At 42.9% G+C, this 21,628-nt stretch overlaps 3 protein-coding genes across 4 annotated transcripts; 1 reads left to right on the top strand and 2 right to left on the bottom strand.

Annotated features, from left to right (window-relative positions):
• Positions 1-1,139: 1,139 nt before the first annotated feature.
• On the bottom strand, positions 1,140-7,239 carry LOC135492906 (uncharacterized). Of its 2 annotated transcripts, XM_064779625.1 has the most exons (3): positions 6,669-7,239; positions 5,951-6,191; positions 1,140-2,992 (listed from the first exon to the last, which is right to left on the bottom strand). In XM_064779625.1, exons 1-3 carry the CDS (start codon positions 6,701-6,703, stop codon positions 1,985-1,987), a joined length of 1,284 nt encoding a protein of 427 aa, XP_064635695.1. In that variant the 5' UTR covers positions 6,704-7,239; the 3' UTR covers positions 1,140-1,984. The 2 variants fall into 2 exon arrangements, with proteins under 2 accessions (XP_064635695.1, XP_064635694.1); XM_064779624.1 differs by having other exon boundaries at positions 5,951-7,239.
• A 3,339-nt stretch (positions 7,240-10,578) lies between these two features.
• On the top strand, positions 10,579-12,572 carry LOC135492816 (uncharacterized). The gene is made up of 2 exons (XM_064779459.1): positions 10,579-10,718; positions 12,211-12,572. The coding sequence occupies exons 1-2, from the start codon at positions 10,657-10,659 to the stop codon at positions 12,470-12,472; spliced, it is 324 nt and encodes a 107-aa protein (XP_064635529.1). The 5' UTR covers positions 10,579-10,656; the 3' UTR covers positions 12,473-12,572.
• A 459-nt stretch (positions 12,573-13,031) lies between these two features.
• LOC135492815 (calpain-3-like) lies at positions 13,032-18,356 on the bottom strand. The gene is made up of 8 exons (XM_064779458.1): positions 17,725-18,356; positions 17,191-17,239; positions 16,896-17,031; positions 16,326-16,453; positions 15,437-15,515; positions 14,589-14,705; positions 14,068-14,123; positions 13,032-13,631 (listed from the first exon to the last, which is right to left on the bottom strand). Exons 1-8 carry the CDS (start codon positions 17,835-17,837, stop codon positions 13,605-13,607), a joined length of 705 nt encoding a protein of 234 aa, XP_064635528.1. The 5' UTR covers positions 17,838-18,356; the 3' UTR covers positions 13,032-13,604.
• Between the last annotated feature and the right edge of the window lie 3,272 nt (positions 18,357-21,628).

The following is a 21,628-nucleotide window of genomic DNA, read 5'->3' as shown; positions in this document are numbered from 1 at the left end:
GAGTCTGATCTTGTCGTTGAGGTTAGAGTTACAGTATACCACAATACTAAAAGATACTTTCTTTCTGAGGAAATGACATGCCAAGTGGCCATGGGAGTTCCTGGATTTCAAAAGGGCCATCGACACTGTACTCCACAAGCGTGTGTGATGAAGACTCGAGTAATACGGTGACGAAGGTCCAATCTTGAATTTGTCAGAAGCATTCCCAGGCAGAGCGCAGCCAGCGGTAGGGGAGAAAGAGAGAGCGGGCAAAAGAACATTCAGGCCAGGCGAATAGGCGAAATGGCGACCGCCTGGCCGTGAAATACCGCACAGTCATGTCTGGTGTCAATCTCCTCGCCGCGCCATAGGTAACGGTTCCTTAGTGATACTAGCACTGTTAACTGACTCACGTCCATTTGGCCTCTTCCGGTTGGTCACTTCTGAGAGGAAATGGAGGCGAGTCCTCTCATTGGGAGACTGGCCTCGTGTATCAGCCAATCATATTTACGGGAACTCCTTCGAGTTACGACATGCACGGGACAGACGTGACAACAATATAGTCGCATTTACGTGGTGTTACCTATTTCTCCGTGACATTAAAACACTTATCTCGTGTTTTTCCCAATATGTGTTCTACGAGAAACAGAAACACAAATTAAGAACAAACATTTATTGTGTGCAAAAAACATAGGCCTAACAACCCACCACTAATGGGGATTTCGCATGACCAGCGATTCAACTTGCCTTTTACATTTCCACGGGACGGTGAAATGTGCCTTCTCATTTCCTGTTTAAAAGCCTGGCGCAGATCAGTAAGCTGGATTTAGACTCCGTGGGCAGCCCATTGCGTCATCCGAATTTCATCTCCTTATGGTTAGGGTGAGGAACGAGGCCGGTCCACTGCGTCCGGAGTGTAGCTACATGATGATGCATCAAAGGTTTTGATACCGACTGAGAAATACGAAATCGAACTGCAACTGTGCAACACAGGGATAATGTCATTAGTATTCCAATCATAAAGCTACAGCAGTATGATGTTTAAGGAATTAATACCGAGCTGGCGGTCATTGGTTGTATAATCAAGACCGCTCGGGTAGACCGAAAATGCAGTCCAAAACCCGAGGCGCTTCCCCGACGGTTTTGGACGTAATTTGACCTCTTCTGAATCCTGACTGACGACCTCGAAAGAGTCCTCGGGTATCCTCCCTACTTCACAAATCCCAATATATCGGGGAATACTTCAAAATCTCGTGTTCTTGACATTGTTTTGTGGGGCTGAGTCGTTGCTTCTTGGTGAAAATAATTCGTCTGCTAAAATTCAGAATTTTATACCTACCCAGGCGGTCATTGGTTACGATACCAAGACCGCTCCGATCAAAACGAGGCGTAATGTATTTTGTATTAGAAACAATGATATACTGTGACTAAGGTCTTTTAGAATTGCACGCAAATGCTTTTTTCTGTACCGGGGGTATTATTGTAGCGCGTAACCTTATAGGTTACTACCTAACATTGCCGGATTCTTGCAGTCGTCGACGAAATAGGTAACCGTTGCAATTGGCCTCGAATGGTGGCGTTTCATTCGCCAAGCCGAAAGGAAACAACTTTATCACATGAATTATTTCCACATTGTTAACATCACAAATCGCCAAACGCAGAGTGATTGACCGATTCGAAAGTAGCATAGGGCGTGCACCTAGTGAACGTCTGGTCATTCATAAAAATAGCGCTGTGATAGTCTGGCCATACTCCAAACAGCTATCCTAAAAAACAGCTCCACGCACGGGCACGGCATAACATAGTGAATGCAAAACAGAACCGGGGCCTCCGTCTGCGCAGAAGCTGCGCAGTAGGCTAAATTGCGTATGGCTGAAATTCCTGGCCTCTTTCGAGGCCGCAGATGGGCCCTGTGTACAGCGCAGCGGATCGAGGCATTTTTTGATGGGCAATCGGGGTTACCGCCTGTTTTTGTAAGTTTCAGTGTATATGCAGGCCTACAATTTCATAAACGCTTGTAAACTCTCACTGATTTTGGTCGATAGGTTTTGCTATAAGCTTGATCCTTGATAATTAGGAGTATCCTACCATCCCTTGTAATTGAAAAATCATTTTTGTGTTCCCTTTGGATTGAGCCTCTAACAAGTTTTATATTTAAGGGTTCAAATACTTTCGTACCTTTCCCCTGCGAGCAGACCAGTCGGACGCCCCTGAGAAACCCCCGCCTCCCTTCTCTAATCGCTCGGCGGCTTCCCGCGAAGTATAAGAAAGTAATGAAGTCATCATAACGGTTCCATAAGGCAATAACTAAACTTATCCATCTTGGCTCTTGTAAAGGATAGTAAATGGGTTTGTTATACTTGTCAATTCTTCTGTATAAAACAGCCGAAAAGCAGTTTGATTTTCCTCTGCTAGTTTGCACGACCGCAATCATATCACCTCCCCGTATAAATGTGCCACCACAGACACTTGTTAATGGAATGACGGTGACATTAACTAGTATTATGTTGACCGTTCCACCAGGATTTTTCACATAAACATCGACGATATAGTTTTTCCTGGCGCGCGTCCGAGGCGATTTGTGTGCACAGCAAATGTTACAGACCCCATCGCCGAATTTCATTGCATTCACGACATAGCCATTATAAGAGGAACAAGGGTCTGTGTATGAAAACGTTTTCGTCAGTTCTTTCGTCCATATGTTGTACAGCCAGTATTCCACAGCGCGCCCTCTATCGTGCACTGCCTCAATCATGATGCAGGATGCGTAAAACCAATACAGAGCGCTAATTTTTTTGTAAAACTTTCCATTGGAAACGATATGAAATTTATTGTGCTCTTCATCATATGAATAAACAATCATTGTATACCGTGGATCATCATCAGTGTGTAAACCCACGAATATTAGCCCAGGTTGCCAGAGCGAATCAAAATCATCTGATCCTATTTTCAACAGTCGAATTGGAGGATTAAAATACGCGTCCTCTGATCTAAAAGTCATTGATTTTCGCTCCTGTTTCAAAAGCAAAAGAGATTTGCTTGTAAGGGTAGGTTGCCACTGCATGCGATTGTGACAACATTCGCGTTATGGCCTTGTAACTTTACGCCTCTGCACACCCACGCGCCCAAACAAATGATTTGGTTCTCTGCGATTACGCGCGCGCTGTGCGATTCAAGTGAAATCGCGTTGAGTGCGAACCTACTTTAAGTCTCCCGCCTTCGGGTAGATTTCCACTGAGTGCGATTGTGACAACGCACGCGATGGCCTGGCCCCACTGCACACCCAAGCTCCCATACAAAAGATTCGGTTCTGCGATTGGCACACGCGCTGTGCGATTCAAGCAAACTCGCGTCCGTGGAAACCTACCCTAACATGCATGCAGGTCGATTGCTTTATTAAAGTGAAATGAAAAGGTCTCAGGGCGGTGACAGTGGTCACTAAAATTCCTGGCTCTTCAGAGTCCTTCGAAGAGACTTAAATCAAGGTTCGCTGTATCTGGTATCTATGCCAGGGCAGGTTAAAGCCCCACCAAGTGATAAACATGATTAGCTTGCGTGGACTCAACCTCTCGCCGAAGTCGGAGTCACGACGCCAATAAAACCAATAGGCGCATAACCGTAGTGGCACGCAAGAACGCTCCCCCGCCTTGGAGGAGGAATACTCCCTGGAGAAAATCACCTCATAGTGCGGAGCGAACGCTGAAGAAGAAGTCAGAATGTCGAATCACTGACTGAATAAACATGGACAAACCGCACAGTTTCTGTTTTATTCAGGTCTGACACCAAATGTACCAAGTCTTTGCTTTCGCGGATGAATACAGTCATATTCAAATCCCAGGGTTCCCTGGCGCGAAGACCCATGGTAACACGATAAACTTGGATACGGTATTGTAAATCTGTAGTGGCTTTTCTCCGGCATTTGTTTTCAAGTTTGATTTCCAGAGCGCCAATAACTCTATACTCAGATTGGACCATACACAAACGCCGAGACGTGTTGATACCACAATCGCAGAAGTGGTTTGTTATAAATCGTGGCAACTGGTACTTCTCCGCCGACACTCGGTAGCCGTTTGACTCGAGGAATATTCTAAAGTGTGTATATTTATTGCGATGGTTCATCATCATAACCAAGTCATTCTTGTACAGGAAGCGGATGGTAATTTGAGCACCAGCTCTGACATTGCCGGCAGCTGATCCAGTACGAAGAATGATCACCCTTTTGTTCCACCAACGCCATTCCTTAGCATCCCTCATGAAACCATGATCATATATGGTCAAAGATAACCGTTGATACGGCACTTCACAAATGATGGCAAGCTTTTGCTGAACAGTTACGAAAACCGAGAACCATGCGGATGTGTAGAGGCATTTTTCGGACTTTGGTATTGTGGTTTTTGTGACCCTACGTTTTATAAAGTCGAAGAGAATGAGTTTAAAAGGTTTTGGACCGTACTTCAGGAAAATCATGTACGATTTAAAAATTGAACCTCCAAAAATGTTAGACCGGTAGAATGACGTATTGTAGGCCAGTCGGAACTGCAGTTTAGAGTTGTCGGTTAGGTATGTAATCAGGTAACTGTAGGGTATTGGATGGTTAGTGTAAAAATATATAATGCGTTGGTCGTTTATGGTGACGAGGCCGTGCCTTTCTGAACGAATTGGTGGCAGGACGGAAAACTTACGTTTTAACCGGTAGTTCAAATTCAAAATCACATCCTGAGAATAATGAAGAATAACGCTCAAGTTTATTAAGCTACAACTTCATTCCCTTCCCTGCCTCCACCACTTACCAGCACATTTTGAGAACATAAAAAGACCCCTTCTCTCTCTGCCGTTGTACACGCCTCCTGAACCTCACGGTCTTATCACACTCCCTTTAAACGTAGTCGGGGTACCCATGATTGATTCCGTAGTCGTGTTCGGTTTTTGTTTAATTTCAGTTTCAGGCCAGACTTTGTGTGACAGTGCACAGGCAGCCAGTACCACATGTAAATTCCCATCCCAGCCAAATCTGAAATAGCTATGCATATTGGCCAAGTTTCCAACGACAAATCTTCCTTATTCATCTGATAAAAAAATTCTTCGCAGAGTTTGAGATTATGATCTTCTCTCGGCCAGGCAAAAAGATATAGGACCCAGGGTTATTCCCCACAAGGTAAATGTTGTACAGTTTATGGATCAATTTTACCAGTCCAGCGGGAGATGTTTGCAAGACTATTACATTAGCAGTCTATTGTTGTGTATGGAATGCATTGTTCCAGAGCAGATAACAGGTTCAAGGGTCCCTGTATTTTAATTTATGCCAAAATCCTAATAAGATGCAAAACCTCGGTGATCAAGATGGTGTTCACGCACAGCCAGATTTCGTGACATCTCCGCGTGCAACGTGTTCAGGGCCCATCTCCAGTCTGACAGATTTGACTAAGAGCTTAGAGTATACATGTTGTGTAGGTGACTATACGCTAATAGTCAGCTTTTCAGATGTTGCAGTGGAATGTGATAATGTAGAGTATACATGTTGTGTAGGTGACTATACGCTAATAGTCAGCTTTTCAGATGTTGCAGTGGAATATGATAATGTAGAGTATACATGTTGTGTAGGTGACTATACGCTAATAGTCAGCTTTTCAGATGTTGCAGTGGAATATGATAATGTAGAGTGTACATGTTGTGTAGGTGACTATAAGCTTATAGTCAGCTTTTCAGATGTTGCAGTGGGATATGATAATGTAGAGTATACATGTTGTGTAGGTGACTATAAGCTAATAGTCAGCTTTTCAGATGTTGCAGTGGGATATGATACTGTAGAGTATACATGTTGTGTAGGTGACTATAAGCTAATAGTCAACTTTTCAGATGTTGCAGTGGGATATGATAATGTAGAGTATACATGTTGTGTAGGTGACTATAAGCTAATAGTCAGCTTTTCAGAAGTTGCAGTGGGATATGATAATGTAGGCCTATACTGTACCTTTTTCTTGTATATCTTGCTATTTTCGCAGTCAAAGTAACCGCGCTCTTGCTTCATACAACTCACTCGTGTTTGACTTATTTGGCACATGTATGCATCGCCGTCCCACATCGGGTTAAATGTTTGACAATCCTCAATGTGCATGCACATTATTGCGCATGCCAAGAATGACGTCACATGCTTCGTCTGATCTCTTGCGAGAAGGGCCTTTTCTGCTAGGAAGACGAGGAAGGTTGTGTACCTGAACTGCAACATTTCAACTTTATTTGATTGTAGAGTAATGGTTGAGGGCATAAAGAGCAAGAAACTCCATATTTCGTTTCCTTTGATGAAATAACACTGAATTCAATCGACAAGGTGGAATAAATCGCATACGTCACGAAGGTTTTAATTATCGCGCAAACGAGCAGTTTCAATCGCGGCGACCTGCGATTATAATTGCTCCTATGTGCGGCAAAAAACTCTTCGCGTCTGCAGGTAAAACCTGTAATTGTTGGGTAAGATATTGATTGCAGGTCGCGATGACCACCGCAAACGAGCGATTATCGTCGCATGCGATTTAAATCGCAGGTATGTATTTAACCCTAACCAAACCATTAACCACATTCGTTGACAATACACAGCTATTGTATGGGGTCCTGCATTCCTAGGACGTCCATTCCTTTTGCACCGGCGTCATTTTCACAAATTGAAAGAATGATAAGTAATGCACAAATACCTTAAATACTTGGCTATGTAGTACATTACGTACATTCAATAATTGACTTGCTCCGTGGTGTACTCGGGACGATTACGCGCCAGCCGTGACGTGCATGACTTCAAGTTTAAAAATGCATTTCTATTTTCCTGAACTGCGATGAGATACGAATGGCGTGCTCTTGCTTTACCCATAGGTACATGGTTGTAAATATAAGCAATTAGAGCGTATAATTTCTGAAGGGATCTAGCAGTCCAGGCGATAAGAGATAAAATCCTGAAAAAATGATATAAAAGCACCAAATTGTGTACACATGTACTTTATCGTAAAAGTATACTCATTAATTCCAAGATGGGTGACATCTGAAAATCGTCCCCTAGCGGCCGCATCTTGAATTTCAATATTAACCCCTGCCTTCCTCACGATGCCATGAAATCAACAGCCAAATATATCGACCATCAGAGATTCGACCATCACAAATTTTAAGTAGCAAAAACACGGTGTCTATTCTATAAGCCGCCATTGACCCTTGTCATGGAAAATGGTCTTGGGAGGCTTGAATGGTTACAGAATTAATTGCCTGTTTCCTGAAAACCTGCCACTGACTCTTTAAGTCTGAAGGCCGGAACTGCAGGCGATGACGACCATTTAAAACTCACGCCAAGTCAAGTTTTGAACAACCGGGCCTTGGTCGATTCTCTGGAATCGACAGCAGATACGGTTGCTAACCTCAAAAGGTAATATATCATTAAACCTAAAATCCCTTCTTTAATTCCTGTGTTCGTTGTCTACTTTTGTGCCACTGCAGTTTGGCGCTGATTGAATTCACGAGACTATAGTTCATTTCACGAGAAACTGGCTCGCAGAATATTGGAGATTTTACACAATGATCGAACCAGTTGTTTAACAGGTTATATTCCATCTAAAACGTCCAAGTATGAAGTATCTAAAACTACCTACTTTGCCCAGATTCAAAAGATTCTGCTTTGCCAGAATCGTACAATAGTAGTGAACCACGGAGTAAGGCGCATCATAGCCTAGTGGTTGAAAGTGCAGCTGGCTACAAAGCAATATGGTGCAGGTTCGATCCCGCGAAGATCCCGGGATTGTATTTCTGGATAATTTGGCCTTGCTTTCAAGGGTCTAGAGATACTAGCTCTTTACAGTCCTTCGAATGAGACGTAAAACCGAGGTCCATCCTTCGTATTTGTCTACGTCTATAGCAGGGAAAGTAAAATGCACATCAACGTGAGAAACATGAGTAGTCAGCGTGGACTCCACGTCTAGTCGATGACACTCAATAGGAAAGAAAATAAACAAGTGACGCCTAACCGTAGTGGCACGTCAAACTCGAACCCTCCTTGGAGGAGGAAGAATCCCTGTTCATTAGCAGATCGAACGTTGTCGCAACTTCTGGCTATCGTCGCTTATTTGCTGCTGTGCCACTATTGTCCAAGTCACGTCCGCCGAAGCTAGATTTACGAGTTGCCCCAAGATTCAGCTGCGTCTTTTCTGAAAATTGAGTTGCGCAAAAAGGCACGTCTGCGCATGTCCTTGTTGATCTCTTTGAAGGACACCCAACCGGCGAATTGGCGACAACTCGCGAAACCGGGATTATTGCCTGACTGGTGACAACGTCACATGCACCACTTGAAAATCGGTACGCGAGATTAAACGAGATATCGCTCGGATATTTTTTACATGCTGTGTATTCGACCACTTGTCGGCACCGCAATTGCGGTCGTATCTCCGTTGCATAGTCGAATCGGGGAGTTTTGAGAGGGTTCTCGCCGGAATCGGCTAACTCGCAAAACGGCGATATTGATTGATGACACTGCCATAGACACCACGAACGAGCAATCCCCGTTCAAGGTTACACTCGAAGTATCGTGGACAGAATATGATTGTGTTTCAATACCATATATATATTGATTAATTATCTAGCAATCGATATAGATCAATTATTCAACTCATTTAGCTGGTCTATCATAAAGGGCTTTGATTATCTTACAAAAAGGAGCAAAAATCAATGTTACAATACCCTAAGGGTATCACGATAATCATGGGTAGTTTATCACAGACTGTGGTCTTTCAATAAAACCTGTTTGGGTTCAAAAAGGACTGAAAAATATAAATGCTTATTGCGCAAATACGGATGCAAATACTGAAATCAAACTACCTGGACACACAATTATTGGTGTCAGCTACATCTGGAAGAAATTTGGTAAAAATTAAAGATACAGTTTGGAAGTCATTAAAGATCAAAATACCTAATATTTTTCGTGTCACCTACCTATAGTCGGTTTCAGAAGTAAATGTCACAGTCCTTTTGGGTCACTGTAAATAAATTCAAATGAAGCAATTTCATGGATGCTTGAAATCAAAAAAAAAATGATCGAAACGTCATCAGGGGTTAATGTTCGTATCCGGCCTTGTACTGGACAGGGATGAAAGCAATAAACACTAATAGTGCACACCGTTCGTAATTACTGGTGGTCCAGGAAAATAGAAATGCATTTATACACAATGCCGTAGTGAAGTTATTATGCATACAAATTCGCTGAATCTTAGTATTTATAGCATCTGTATATCTGTTTACAGCACGGCATTATTTAGTATGTATTTACACAATTTGAAACTTTTTTAGATTATCAGTTTAAAATATTTAACGAATGGCGTAGGCCTTTAACTCCGGATTTCTTTAGGATGTGCCAACACGGTCGGCCCAAATGGATCACCTACACCACCCGCGGATGTATATTGTCTTGTACGCGCCGGTCACCGACCCAAAGGTTGACCGCGCTCAACGATGCTTAACTTCCACTCTGGGGCCAACGCGCCAACCACTGGGCCATAAAGGAATTCCCTCATGGCCGGCGGGTTAAGCCGTGCCATATACCTGGGGGTACTATACATCATTCCCCCTTCGGACAGAGATGGATCGTCCTCGATCCTAATTAGCGCTTCATGCGTCTCAGTACCGAACTACAAATCCAGAGCTCGCATCGCGTGGGAAGGTCTGCCAGATGTATTGTACGCGCCGGTCACCGATCAACGGTGCTTAACTTCCACTCTGGGGCCAATGCGCCAACCACTGGGCCATAAAGGAATTCCCTCATGGCCGGCGTGTTAAGCCGTGCCATATACCTGGGGGTACTATACATATATGACGGACCTTCTGCTCAGACACTCCGTAAGCTCTGCCGATGCGCGTGTTGTCTGGAAACTGAGCAATGTCAATACAATGTACATTTTTGTATATTGAGGAAAAAATAAGATAATTGTTATCCCGGCCAGTTATTCTTTTATCCACTTAACAAATACAGTCGTTATCATAACAAAACGTGATGTTTGCGTGTCAGACGAGAAATCTCGCAATCAAGCCAGTGAAACGCCTCGTTGTCCGCTGATGAGTAAGGGCCGTTTACACGTGCCCCCAAAACCGCATTCGAATTCGATCAGATCCGCCCCGTGGTCCCCATTGGACAACATCAGACCTGATCGCGTTCACACGACCAATTGATCAGGATCGATGAGGACCAGACCCGATGAGACTCGATGCTACCATCTAAATGATGGTCTACTTTGAGACCCAATCAGACCACATGCGACCCATGAGTCCCCAATACTTGGCGTTTACACGAGGAAAATTTAAACCGCATTCGGATTCGATCGGATCTCATTGGGTTTTTGCTTGCGTGTGTAAACGGCCCTCAATCACTAAATCCAAAGCTCTCCCAAAAACTACCGAGGGGGTGGCAAAATAGAGCGACGGCTCTGTTGGCACAGGTCCGTACAAGTAAATAAATTGTTGACAAACTGTATTGATGCTTAAACAGCCTTATCAAATCTCAAAAGTTGGATGCAGATGTGCACACACGCCATTTAAAAGACAGAGAGTGAATAGGTTTTGTTTATAAGGCACCACAGGACCTCGGCCGGGCACTCTTACGTCGAGCTTGAATCTAATTGTCAGAACAAACTTTCGCAGCAACTGCCCGAATCAACTATGGCACTTTGGAAAATCTCGATATTCGCGGCCCTCGCGGTGATCCTGGTCGCCGAGTGCAGGTAAGTGTGCAAACGATCCCACAAACCAGATATATCACAAAATTAACGAAACTGTATACCCAGTTATTGGTAATTTGAGGAAAAAAACTATCAATACATGTCATCACATCTTTACCCATCTATTCGGCAAGCTATTGATGACTAAATCCGTCCGTTCAAAAATCTTAAAATTGAACACGAATCACATTTGAAAATGTCGACTAACGTTAATTTAAACACCGAATATGAATTTCGACCATGCCATTGTGTAGACAGGTGTCCAAATACCACAAATTCCAAGTTTCACCGATTTGGGTCAGTTGCGCTTTAAAAACTAGACGTGTGTCGATGCCGTCACGAAACAACGGGAGTCTTGGTGAAAAACGGCTAATAAAAATATTCTTCGTCGATTTGAATGATAGAGGAAATTCTAAAATACCTTGGTACCGTAAAGTCAACTTGTAAATGGAAAATGCATAAGCCTCGTTCTGAGAGCGGAGTGTTTTGGACACGCAACCAAGATGCTCTACCAAAGTTCCCTCGGGTTGCACTAAAATGTGGAAACCATGCACACGTCACGTCAATGGAATTTCAGCTCACTTCAGAAGTTTGAGGCTCTCAAAACACTGCTTCAAACACAAATCAGTCAAGGAAGCATCAACCACCCTAAGTTTTTTAATGAGCACTACACATATTTGCCGAGAAAAACGCTCCAAATAGCCCATTTGCGCGGATTTTAGCATCACTAGAGCGAGCCGATGCGGACTTCCTATATGCGCGCTGTACAAAATGTACATGCCTCATTTTCTGTAACGTTGCCGTAACATAATGTAAACAACGGCGCTACCGGCGCTCCGGCCGGGCCGGCGATGGATGGAATTTGCCAAATTCGCACATATTGAAGTTATTTTCGTGGCCTATCTTTTTAAGTTTGAGGTATTTTAGAATAGAAATTGAACCCTCGGCTTCGGACCTTGGTTGAGGTACCAAGACACTCGAGGGTGGAGCTAAAATTTCGTCGGCTCGGGTTTGGACTGTATTTTAGCTCCACCCTCGAGTGTCTTGGTAACTCAACCAATGTCCTCCGCCTCGGGTTCAATTCCTTAAGTCGAAATTTAGCTTTTTCAACCACAAACATGACATTAGCCGGAAACGTCTGTGGCTTGGGACTGGGAGGTGGTACCGCATCGCGGCGAGCGCCTGGAACTGTTTTTCACTTGCTGAAAAATCTCTACAGGGGCATATTGTGGTTTTGCCGAAAAACCATTAAATATTTTTCTAAATAGCTGATTTTTTTTTATTTCTAAGAGTGTATAACGTGACCAAAACAACTCCGGAACTGAAAGTGTTAACAAATTTTCCAGTTCAATTTCATGTTTCTACTTAATGCGCAATTAAATCATTTTCTTATTAATTTAAAAATGTTCATTATGTATATACATGTACACGTAGAACTTTTGTAATTAATTTCATAATTTTCTCAAAATCATTTCATAATTTCGTCTACTTTTAGCGGTTACAACATGTGGAGTTGCGATAGTCGTTCCCATGACACCAGCACCCATACCTTCGCAGGCAACAACCCATGCCCGAGCTATGCCCCCAACCCAGTCTACTTCAGCGCCAGCGGCTACGAGAATCCGTGGAGCTGCGACAGCAGGAACGACAACTGGAGCGTGAGTTACTTCAGCAGGACCAACCCGTGTCCATCGTACACGCCTTACCCGGTCTGGGACGAAGACTTGACGTCTGAAAATATCTTCGGGAGCAAATAGATCTTGCCGCGAAAGCATATGTGGATCTAGTTTCCAGTAGTTTAGCAAAGCATTCCAAATTTCAATTACCGCGTACTTGATGCATGAATAAATAGCAAATAACCGCAACTTCAAGTCTGCGTTTTTTACTTCTTTGCCCGCGGATGAAGATACAGTGCAACACGTATGGATCATCAATCGTGTCACAGTTTTGTACGTGGATCCCAGCTGTAGGCACCGGTTAGGTTAGGAGTAGGCTTTCCGAAAGTGCCGTAAGATATGAGAGAGTGTCAAACACCAGCCCCCTACCACTGGGACACATAGAACCAGGCACCCTCACTATCATGATACAGAACCCTGGGCACTAACACCGGGCACCAGGCCTAAACCGGGTCCCAATTCCTGATTTCGTTCCAGGAACGAGCGATCTGGACACTCCGGATGATGCTTCATTCGAATCGTCGGCTGGATTTTTCGAGGCTATACACCTTTCCAGAAATGGGGCGCTGAGTGTCCGAAATAGTGATGTCATAAGGGGAAACTAGGCCTTATGGTGGAGGGACAAAGGAGATAGTCATGGTTGACAAATACACTTGAATGCCTTTAATGACGGACAAGGGGAAAAAGTTAGTTCCAATGCAAGCCACCAATTTCGGGAAGCATAGTCCAGGTAACCTCGACCCCAACCGCGGGAGTGAATGAAGGAGACTGGTGAAAGAAGTATATTCTCTCGGACAGTATTGCCGGCGTCGTTTCCACGTGTAATGCATATACACTGTACACTGTATGCAATGAAAAATGCTCGGAACAAATTTCGAAAACGAGGCGATTTACTAAATAATCTTCCGAGTCTGCTGATTGGGTGACTGCCTCACTACGATGTACATCTATCTACACTACTAAATCGTGTTATGCAACCTGCTGTCGATTTCCACAGGCATTTGACTTGAGCCAATAGTTTAACAGTATCATTGTTTATATGAACACGTCCGATGCCTGTGGAGGAGCACACACCAAGGCGTGAACTCTCAGGTGGAGTATTGCCGTACGAAACATTTGGACGGTGTGACGGATAATACAAAAATATATTTCTAATAACTTATTTTCATAATACTGAAACGTCGTCTTGATCCTCGGCAATGGTGGGATGTCTTCACATGAACAGCGCTGTTTTCATAAACTGGAAAGTAAAGGCAAAAGTCAGAACGAAAATTGTGTAAGTTGTTCAAGGTGCAGTTGTCATTGCGACAAAAGTCACGGCAATCCCTCTATCTCGGGCAGCATATGTTTTCATGGACCGGTCACGTGACGTTGTTTGCCCAATCAGGGATTGAGATTGGCGATGGTCATGCGAAAACAGACGTTATCATTATTAGGGAGTTATCGTGAAGCCCCGTAAACGTCAACGTAACGGCTATCCCATTGTGTGTCATCGTTCTTCGAAAGGTCCGATAGGCGCTCAAGGTGACGTTGGCGTTTCAGAGGATTTTCGAAAATTCCCTATTATCAATCCAAATCGCGCATAAACCTAGAATCAAGGCCGGGCCATTTTGGAATTTACGGTTTTAAAATTCATGATATAACACAAAATTATTTTGTTGATCCTCAATTCTTACCAGATCGTAGTCCATTTCAACTTTCCCCTCTGCATTTTTCATGGCTTCTATTGTGTCTGAAAAGAGATGCATTTTGCCAAATACATTGTCGCAAATCACACGGATATAATGTCTGTAAATAAAATGAATAAAAAAGCGGAAAGCTTAATAATTATCATTAATTGACGCAGTTCCTGGATTTGTTTGGGTTAACTCATTCAATAAATGCATCACTGAACTATAGTGGACTATAGGATAGTTTGCATAGCGTAGGAAGAAAATGAAAGCGACTATCAGTCTGGTAAGGACACCAGAATGATCGCACACTTTACATAATTGTGCAAAATGCTGTAGATTCAACGAAGTGTGGGCATAATTTTCGAGGAACTCCCCAGTCTAGCAGCGGTATCTCCGGCCACGGCAGAATCGAATCGCGGAGTTTTGAGAGCGGTGTCGCCCACATTAGCGAAGGTGGATACTTGCTAGATTAGTTGGGATACCAGAGGAAGATATGGGGGTCTCTTATTTGGCTGAAAACTCACCAAATGTTGATTGCAATCTGCAGCAGAGGAGAATAAAGTCATCAAACTCGACGTTGCTGTTCCGTCGCCGATATCTCATGATTATCAACTTTAATATATGACCACTGAGATAAAAACCTGAAAAGAACATTATAATCTGTAAAATACGGACTGCAGTTCAGTGTCACAGTTTTATGAAAGGAGAACCACTTCCGTCGTATCAGCGATTAACTACTTTCGCCAAGAACACGGCGTACGCCCTGTTTTCCAATTCCAAGTGTATAGTACCCCCAGGTATATGGCACTGCTTAACCCGCCGGCCATGAGGGAATTCCTTTATGGCCCAGTGGTTGGCGCGTTGGCCCCAGAGCGGAAGTTAAGCAACGTTGAGCGCGGTCAACCTTCGGATCGGTGACCGGCGCGTACGATACACCAAGCACCTTAATTCTGATGGGATATGTGAAGTGTTAATTTGTTCGATGGAAGTTTTTTTGTTGCATTGTGGGCTCAAAAAGCAAGTAAAATGCACGGTTCCGATTGGTTTGTTTCAGAGAACCGTGAAGAGCTAAATATTCGCGCCTCTTTAATTTTTGCCGAGGGGAAAATTTCTGATGGAGCGGACTACTAATTCCTTTCGGTTTTCCAATTAATAATAACTGCTCACGATAATTATTTCCGAAAATCAGAATCCACGAAAAACGAATGTTTGCAGGAATATATCTCTTGCGTTAGTTTTTCCAAATCATTATTATGTCGTGACATAATTAATGTACAAGGTATTGACGCCTAATTTCTTTTCTGCAATCGTACAGCATGTTCGCTAATCGTACCTCATCGAAACCACCCCAATGTCCGCCTTTAACACTTACCAAGGTCACGTAAAGCATTCTTCAATTCATACGCACTCATATTGCCACTGCTGTCGATATCATAGACCTCGAAATACCCCTGGAAGAAACGGAACCAAGTGTCAGTAGAGAGGATTCGCATCACTCTACGAAGAGCAACGAACTTCGACGTACCGAGTACGTAAATAGGCTGGTTTCGCAACCCTTACGAAAAGCTACGAGGTATGCCACAAGTAGCCTATACTTTATCTACGACCGTTTTCAAGGGCAATATTCATGGTCAGTTTTGAGAAAAGTTTCAGCTGAAGGACTTTTCCCGGCAGACTCGGAAGATTAGTGAGGTTTCGCAACCACCCGTTTAGGCCCTACGACGACGTTTATCTATTGTGTGAGTTTACCTGAACAATAGATAAACGTCGTCGAAGGGCCTAACCGGGTGGTTGCGAAACCTCACTATTTTCTAGTAAATCGCCTCGTTTACGAAATTTGTTCAGAGCATTTTTCATTGCGTACAGTGTACAGTGTATATGCAATACAAGTGGAATAGACGCCGGCAATACTGCTTTTTTCACCAGTCTCAATTCAATATGGGTTTGTTTGTTTTGAACTCTCATCAGACCACTCTAACGCAATATGAATTTTCAAGATTTTCCCCAAACGAGGTCGTTAGCAACCTGAACCCCAAACTGCACTTTTTGAACTTTTGAAAATTTTAAAGAGTGGTCTTTTGGCCAACGCAGAAATGCGTCCCGTACAGGATTTTCTTTAAAAGGGAGTTTCGTAAAGCCCCACATCGCCAACGCCTGTCCCATTTCTTCTTTTTCCACTTCACCAATAAACCTCACGGGCGCATATTTGTGTTACTTCTACGAGTGGGCCTATGGACCCCTCTCTTCTTTTCTGTCCCCACCTTCCACTTCTTGAGATGGTCCCAGAGCGCTATAAACTCGTCCACATCCAAAGCACCAGATTCGTCCACGTCCATCAAGGCGACCAAACTCCGACAGTGCTCATTACTGAAGCCGTCGAACGGAAAGTCTGTAACGAAGAGAATGCCAGTTAAAGTGAATTGCGCAGGCGCAACACAATCGATCCCTCCCCTGGCCGCCTCTGTCGGTTTAAAAGCTGTCGATGCGTCGAGTTATCTGTCGAATCCCCGTAGGCGCGTTGCTGAATCAGGGCGAATCTATTACAAAACATGACCTGCGCTGGTGATCTAAACGTGAAAGGAGAAGGTATTTTCGTTGATCGTGCAAAATTCACTTTAAGTTGTATTTACACGGGTTTCACGTTGTCACCCACAGTCTCATTACTTAGCCGAATCTCGGGCAATACATGACCAAGGACGAGCTGTGTTAAAGTGGAATAGGCCTACTGACACATGTTAGGCTTGTTTTGGTACCCTTGTTTTGCGTGAAGGGCCATTTTTTATATTGCCTATTTCAAGCATCTTCCAAGAAGGAATTGTTCCTGATCTTGCCTTTTTTAAATGCTGCATTGAGAATGGCCTTGAGCTCATAAGCGTCAATCACTTTGTCTTCGCCAGCAAGTTGATAGAAGGCTTCCTTCATTGCCTCGGCCTTCTTAGCGTCGTCGTACACGCGTTCCGGCCTCGGCTGAAAAAAGAGGTATCAGATTGCATGTGATAGTGTATCACTTTTGTGAAAAGTGTGATTTTGACTTTTTGGCAAGATTTTCTTTTCAATACAACATTAAGACTACTTTCTACAAGAGTGTACTTTGAGAGTATGGTGGCTGTCATTTCGCACACTTACTACGGGTTTGCGGATTTCTGATTCTGTTGGACCATCATCATCTTCATCTCTGGATTTGAAAGAATAACATGATTGGTAGGCTGTTTTGCATTAACAGGGATCTGGCCTCTTTGCATTTCTCCAATGGTGCAATTACAAAAATGGCAAAACCTCTACTCCTCTTATTTAGAATTGAACGTTACAGTGAGTGTGATTACAAGGCACACCTCGACTCGATACCTTATCGACAACTTACATGTACATCATAATGATTGATATTTATTTATGGTTAATATACAGATAAGGGGAATATTTTGACACAAATTATAGGCCTATACGCAATGTTATACGCTTTATACAATTTCAATTCACTGCAAGAGACCTACCTATACCTCGGCTAACAATAGACCCGACATATCAAGTTTGTTTTGTCTTTTTACGTCACCCTCATGGTCTTTTGTTCGGTCCATTATTCGGACCAATTTTTAGACCAACAAGTGCGTTTGCAAGAAAAAAATAAAGCCTAAGGGCATATGTGAATGTGTCTATACCTACCTGTTTCGTTTGTCATAGTATCGTTTGAGAGTTCTTCGCCGCGATGCCTCTCGCTTCGCCCAGGGGTCTCCGCTCCTTCCCCAGGGATCCTCCGCCCCACCGTCAGCAAACATGACCACTGCCGCGCCACGGACTCCTCTGTCGTCTCAGGACCGGCTACAAGTGTCCGGCCAAAAAGAGCTGCCCCTGTCAATCTTTCAGTAGCATATAGGTCTCCAGAAAAATTGATGGTAGCTTGGCCCTTTCTCTTTCGCGTGTTCTCAAGGATCAGCAAAGAGTGTCCGACCAAAGAAAGTCTCTCTGGAAATCTCTACGAGAAGTCAAACGGACTCCAGCAAAATTGATGGTAACTCGGAATGGTACAGCCTTCTGAGGTCAGTGTGACGAAGAACGTCCAAGCATGTGAGGAAGCCTATATTGCAGTAGTTGGCCAGCATAGGCCTATCCACCGTCAGGACAGGAAGGAACAAATCCATGTAAAGACCAATGCTTTCGCTGAATTAGTATAGGCCCTATTCTTGAATTATAAGCGTTTAGACTGGTATATACAAACACGAACTGAACATGTACGCAATGTGATCGCATACAATGTCATACACAGCAGATCGACAGAAATTCTACAACATTTACAAAGGAGATAGTGCTGAAGTGGGTCACATATTAATTCACTATCATACATGCATGTAAATATGGGGCGACATCTGGCGGTTAAGGGCCTTTCATTGATGAATCGATAAATGAATTCGATGATAAATTCAAGAGGCACAAAAGCATAAAGTCACAATGACAAATCAAAACTGTTGTTGCTGCTTGATGTGACTGTCTATTAACAACGCCGCATCCCTTCTGCATCCGGGGAGAATCGAATCCGAAATGCGGGAGTAACCATACTGAAATTTTATACTGACGCGCGTTGTCTGTTAGCTGAGCAATATCAATACATACTAGTTCAGATGGGAACTACCGGCCAAATCCAGTTTCCGAGTCATCTCGTATTAAGGAGTTTTTGCAAGCCGCCGAAACGCCAGCGCGAACGCGAGCTACTGAACACGATATCGAACAATGGGATCGACAGGCGTTGTTTTGGCGTTTCGGGGGCTTTGTAGGGAGTTTTCGCAAAGCTCCCGAAACGTCCATGTGAACGCCTATCGCATTGTTCGACTTCGTTCACGAGGTTTAACAATGGGATAGGCGTTCGTGTTGGCGTTTCGGGGGATTTGCGAAAACTCCCTAGCCGAATTTCGAGTCCCTCGATATATTCCTCGGAAATATGGCTAGCCCATGATGGCGGCCTCTTGATACAATATATACAGTGAGACAATACCACTAATGAATATTCATAGGTTGGAGGGTCGAGGGCCTATCAATTAGACGAGTGCATGTTTTTAACTCTCAAGTACATATTTGGAGAGGTATTGAAAAAAGATTTGTTGTGGCAAGTCTACAGATATAAAGAAATTATTTGATGAAAAAATTAATTTCGAATTTTGCTAATTTGGTAATAGGGGGCGTGTTTTGAGTTTTTTCTGCCAGTTGGCTGAAAAGAGTGGAAATATCAATGTCTGTCTAATGTGTCGATTATCAAAAATTTCCGTGATCAACTACCAGTTTATTTTTCACCATTTACTTGCCCGACTGTCCGGAATATCATATCAAAATTTCAGATTCACAACCCCGCGCAGTATTTGATGCGTCGCGGTCAAACATTGACAATTTAACTGCTAAAAGGCTTAAAAAATCAATGGTGGTCTTGTCTCCAGTTAATATTTCTGCTGTGACTAGCAAGTCCTGTTCTGAGATGCTTCAAGCTGATAATGACACAAATGTTTGGCCACCATTCCAGGGAGATAAGGATTATCATTACAACCTTTTTGTAGAAAATCATCCAATTGTCGATTTTGGATTTATCAATGCATTTCAGATCTTAACTCCTTTTCACGGGGCGAGGTACGCCAGAGGCACAACTTTCATTTAATTGTACTTAAATTTGAAAAGTGCCTATTGTCTAGTAAACTTAATGTAAGCCTACGTGAATATGAATAAACATGTTTTGTGAAATTAAAGGGTTTTGTACCACTCCTTGGCCACACATTAGACTGTACATTTATACAATACTGTAAACCGCCACATTTTCTCGAGCATTTAATTTTCGCGGATCTTGATTCGCGAAAATAAAAATCGCGAAAATAATTTTTAATACGAAAAACGGGAAGAAATATCGTTATCCGCCGCCAAAATAATGATCGTGAAATTTAATTTTTTTTCTGAAATTTTTGCGAATAGCAAAAATTAAATGCGCAAAGATGTTGCTTTCTACAGTTTGCTCATCAAAAGCAACAATTGGATTTGCATAAAGAAACGTAATGGTAACACTCTAGTTCTTCTGATATAAGACCACTTCATTAGTGACTAGGAAATCGAAACGAAGGCGAGGCAGGACTATGACGTCATGACCATCGGACAGCTTGGTGTTACCAACCCATTATCTATCCAAATTGGACATTTTGAATGGAATCAAACGATCATGTGTACATGATATCTATCTTTGAATTGAATATTCACAACAGGTCTTAGAGCAATGAAATCAGAGCATTTACAACAAAGATTGCTATGAATTTAAGTGCAGATTATATCTTAATAAACGATATTGTCTGGAATATTTCGTAGTTGAGGTTGTGATACATTTCATGTTGGAGTAAGCAACAAAATTACTTTCATCAAATGCTTGTACATTGCAGGAGTGGATTACCGATAGTTTTATGGACCCATCTATATATATATATACAATTTCTAAGTTGAAATGATTATGTAAATAAAAGACAGTAATTTGGCTCTTCGAGTGATACAATACGGCATCTTAACGCGTTTTTAGTTATTTTGAGTTTTTTTATAAAATGGATAGATTTCTTCGTGATTTCCCGGCTAAAAGGACGACATATCGCCTCGTTGGAATCTGGATCTAATTTGCGGTCAGGCCGTTGAAGTTGGTGGCTGTATATTCGTCTTCTCATTCCTTAGTGCTTCAACCCCTTGAAGGAAGTATCCATTCTATGGATTTGTGTCAATAAGAAGGATAAAAAAATTATCAGAGAGTACCATCGTATGATAGCATCCACCTTGTGTGAGAAAGTGAAAAGTTCTAACAAACTACTTTTGATATAAACGTGTCAAAACTACTGTGTCGACTCTATTGAGCGGTTGAGGGGCACCTGTACAAAAGGCCTAACTTAAATGATATATGCCGTGTGCAACAGCCGGCTAAATAGCGTCGACACATCATCATCAAAACCACTTATCTCAAGAAATCGTCTACAAAATAATGAACAGTTCACGTGACTTGTAGTCGAAACTGGATCGCCTAAGTTCGCTTGGAAATAACTTTATACTGGAGGAAGCGTTTAAATTTGTTTAGTGACGTACATGTACCATTTATTTAAAAATTCTTTTAGAGCCCGTAAAGCCAAAATGGGATATCTTGTTTTGGTGACCATCGTGCTCGTTTGTGCTTTGCCTGCTTTCGGCCAGAATTACTGGTGGCACGGGTCAGCTGATTGTCGCTGCAGTGGCGCCTCCTGGTGGAATAGTTTGTACAAGCCCCAGGGAATAAACTACCCGGATGGAGGTAAGTAACGTTGCGCGATATTGTATCGCCACGTAGTGAGAACATTATGCGTTATATCGCCACTTTTTAATGGGAGAACTTCCAATCAATTTGTAAAGGAATCGTGTGTGAGAAACAAGCCGTCTGAAGCGCAATGAATAGTCTTTGTAACTTTTCCCGGCCATTTTAGTCATTTTTAGCAAGAAAAAAGTTTTTTTATACGAAATACTTCACTGCCCCCAAACATTTTAGTCTTTTTTTGCAAGAGGAGGCATTATTTCGCCACGGTAAAATGGCACACTA

The sequence above is a fragment of the Lineus longissimus genome, chromosome 8 (genome assembly GCF_910592395.1).
Source record: "Lineus longissimus chromosome 8, tnLinLong1.2, whole genome shotgun sequence".
Classification (NCBI taxonomy): domain Eukaryota; kingdom Metazoa; phylum Nemertea; class Pilidiophora; order Heteronemertea; family Lineidae; genus Lineus; species Lineus longissimus.
Note: the sequence above shows the minus strand (reverse complement) of the source record. Positions and strands in the feature narration are given on the sequence as shown.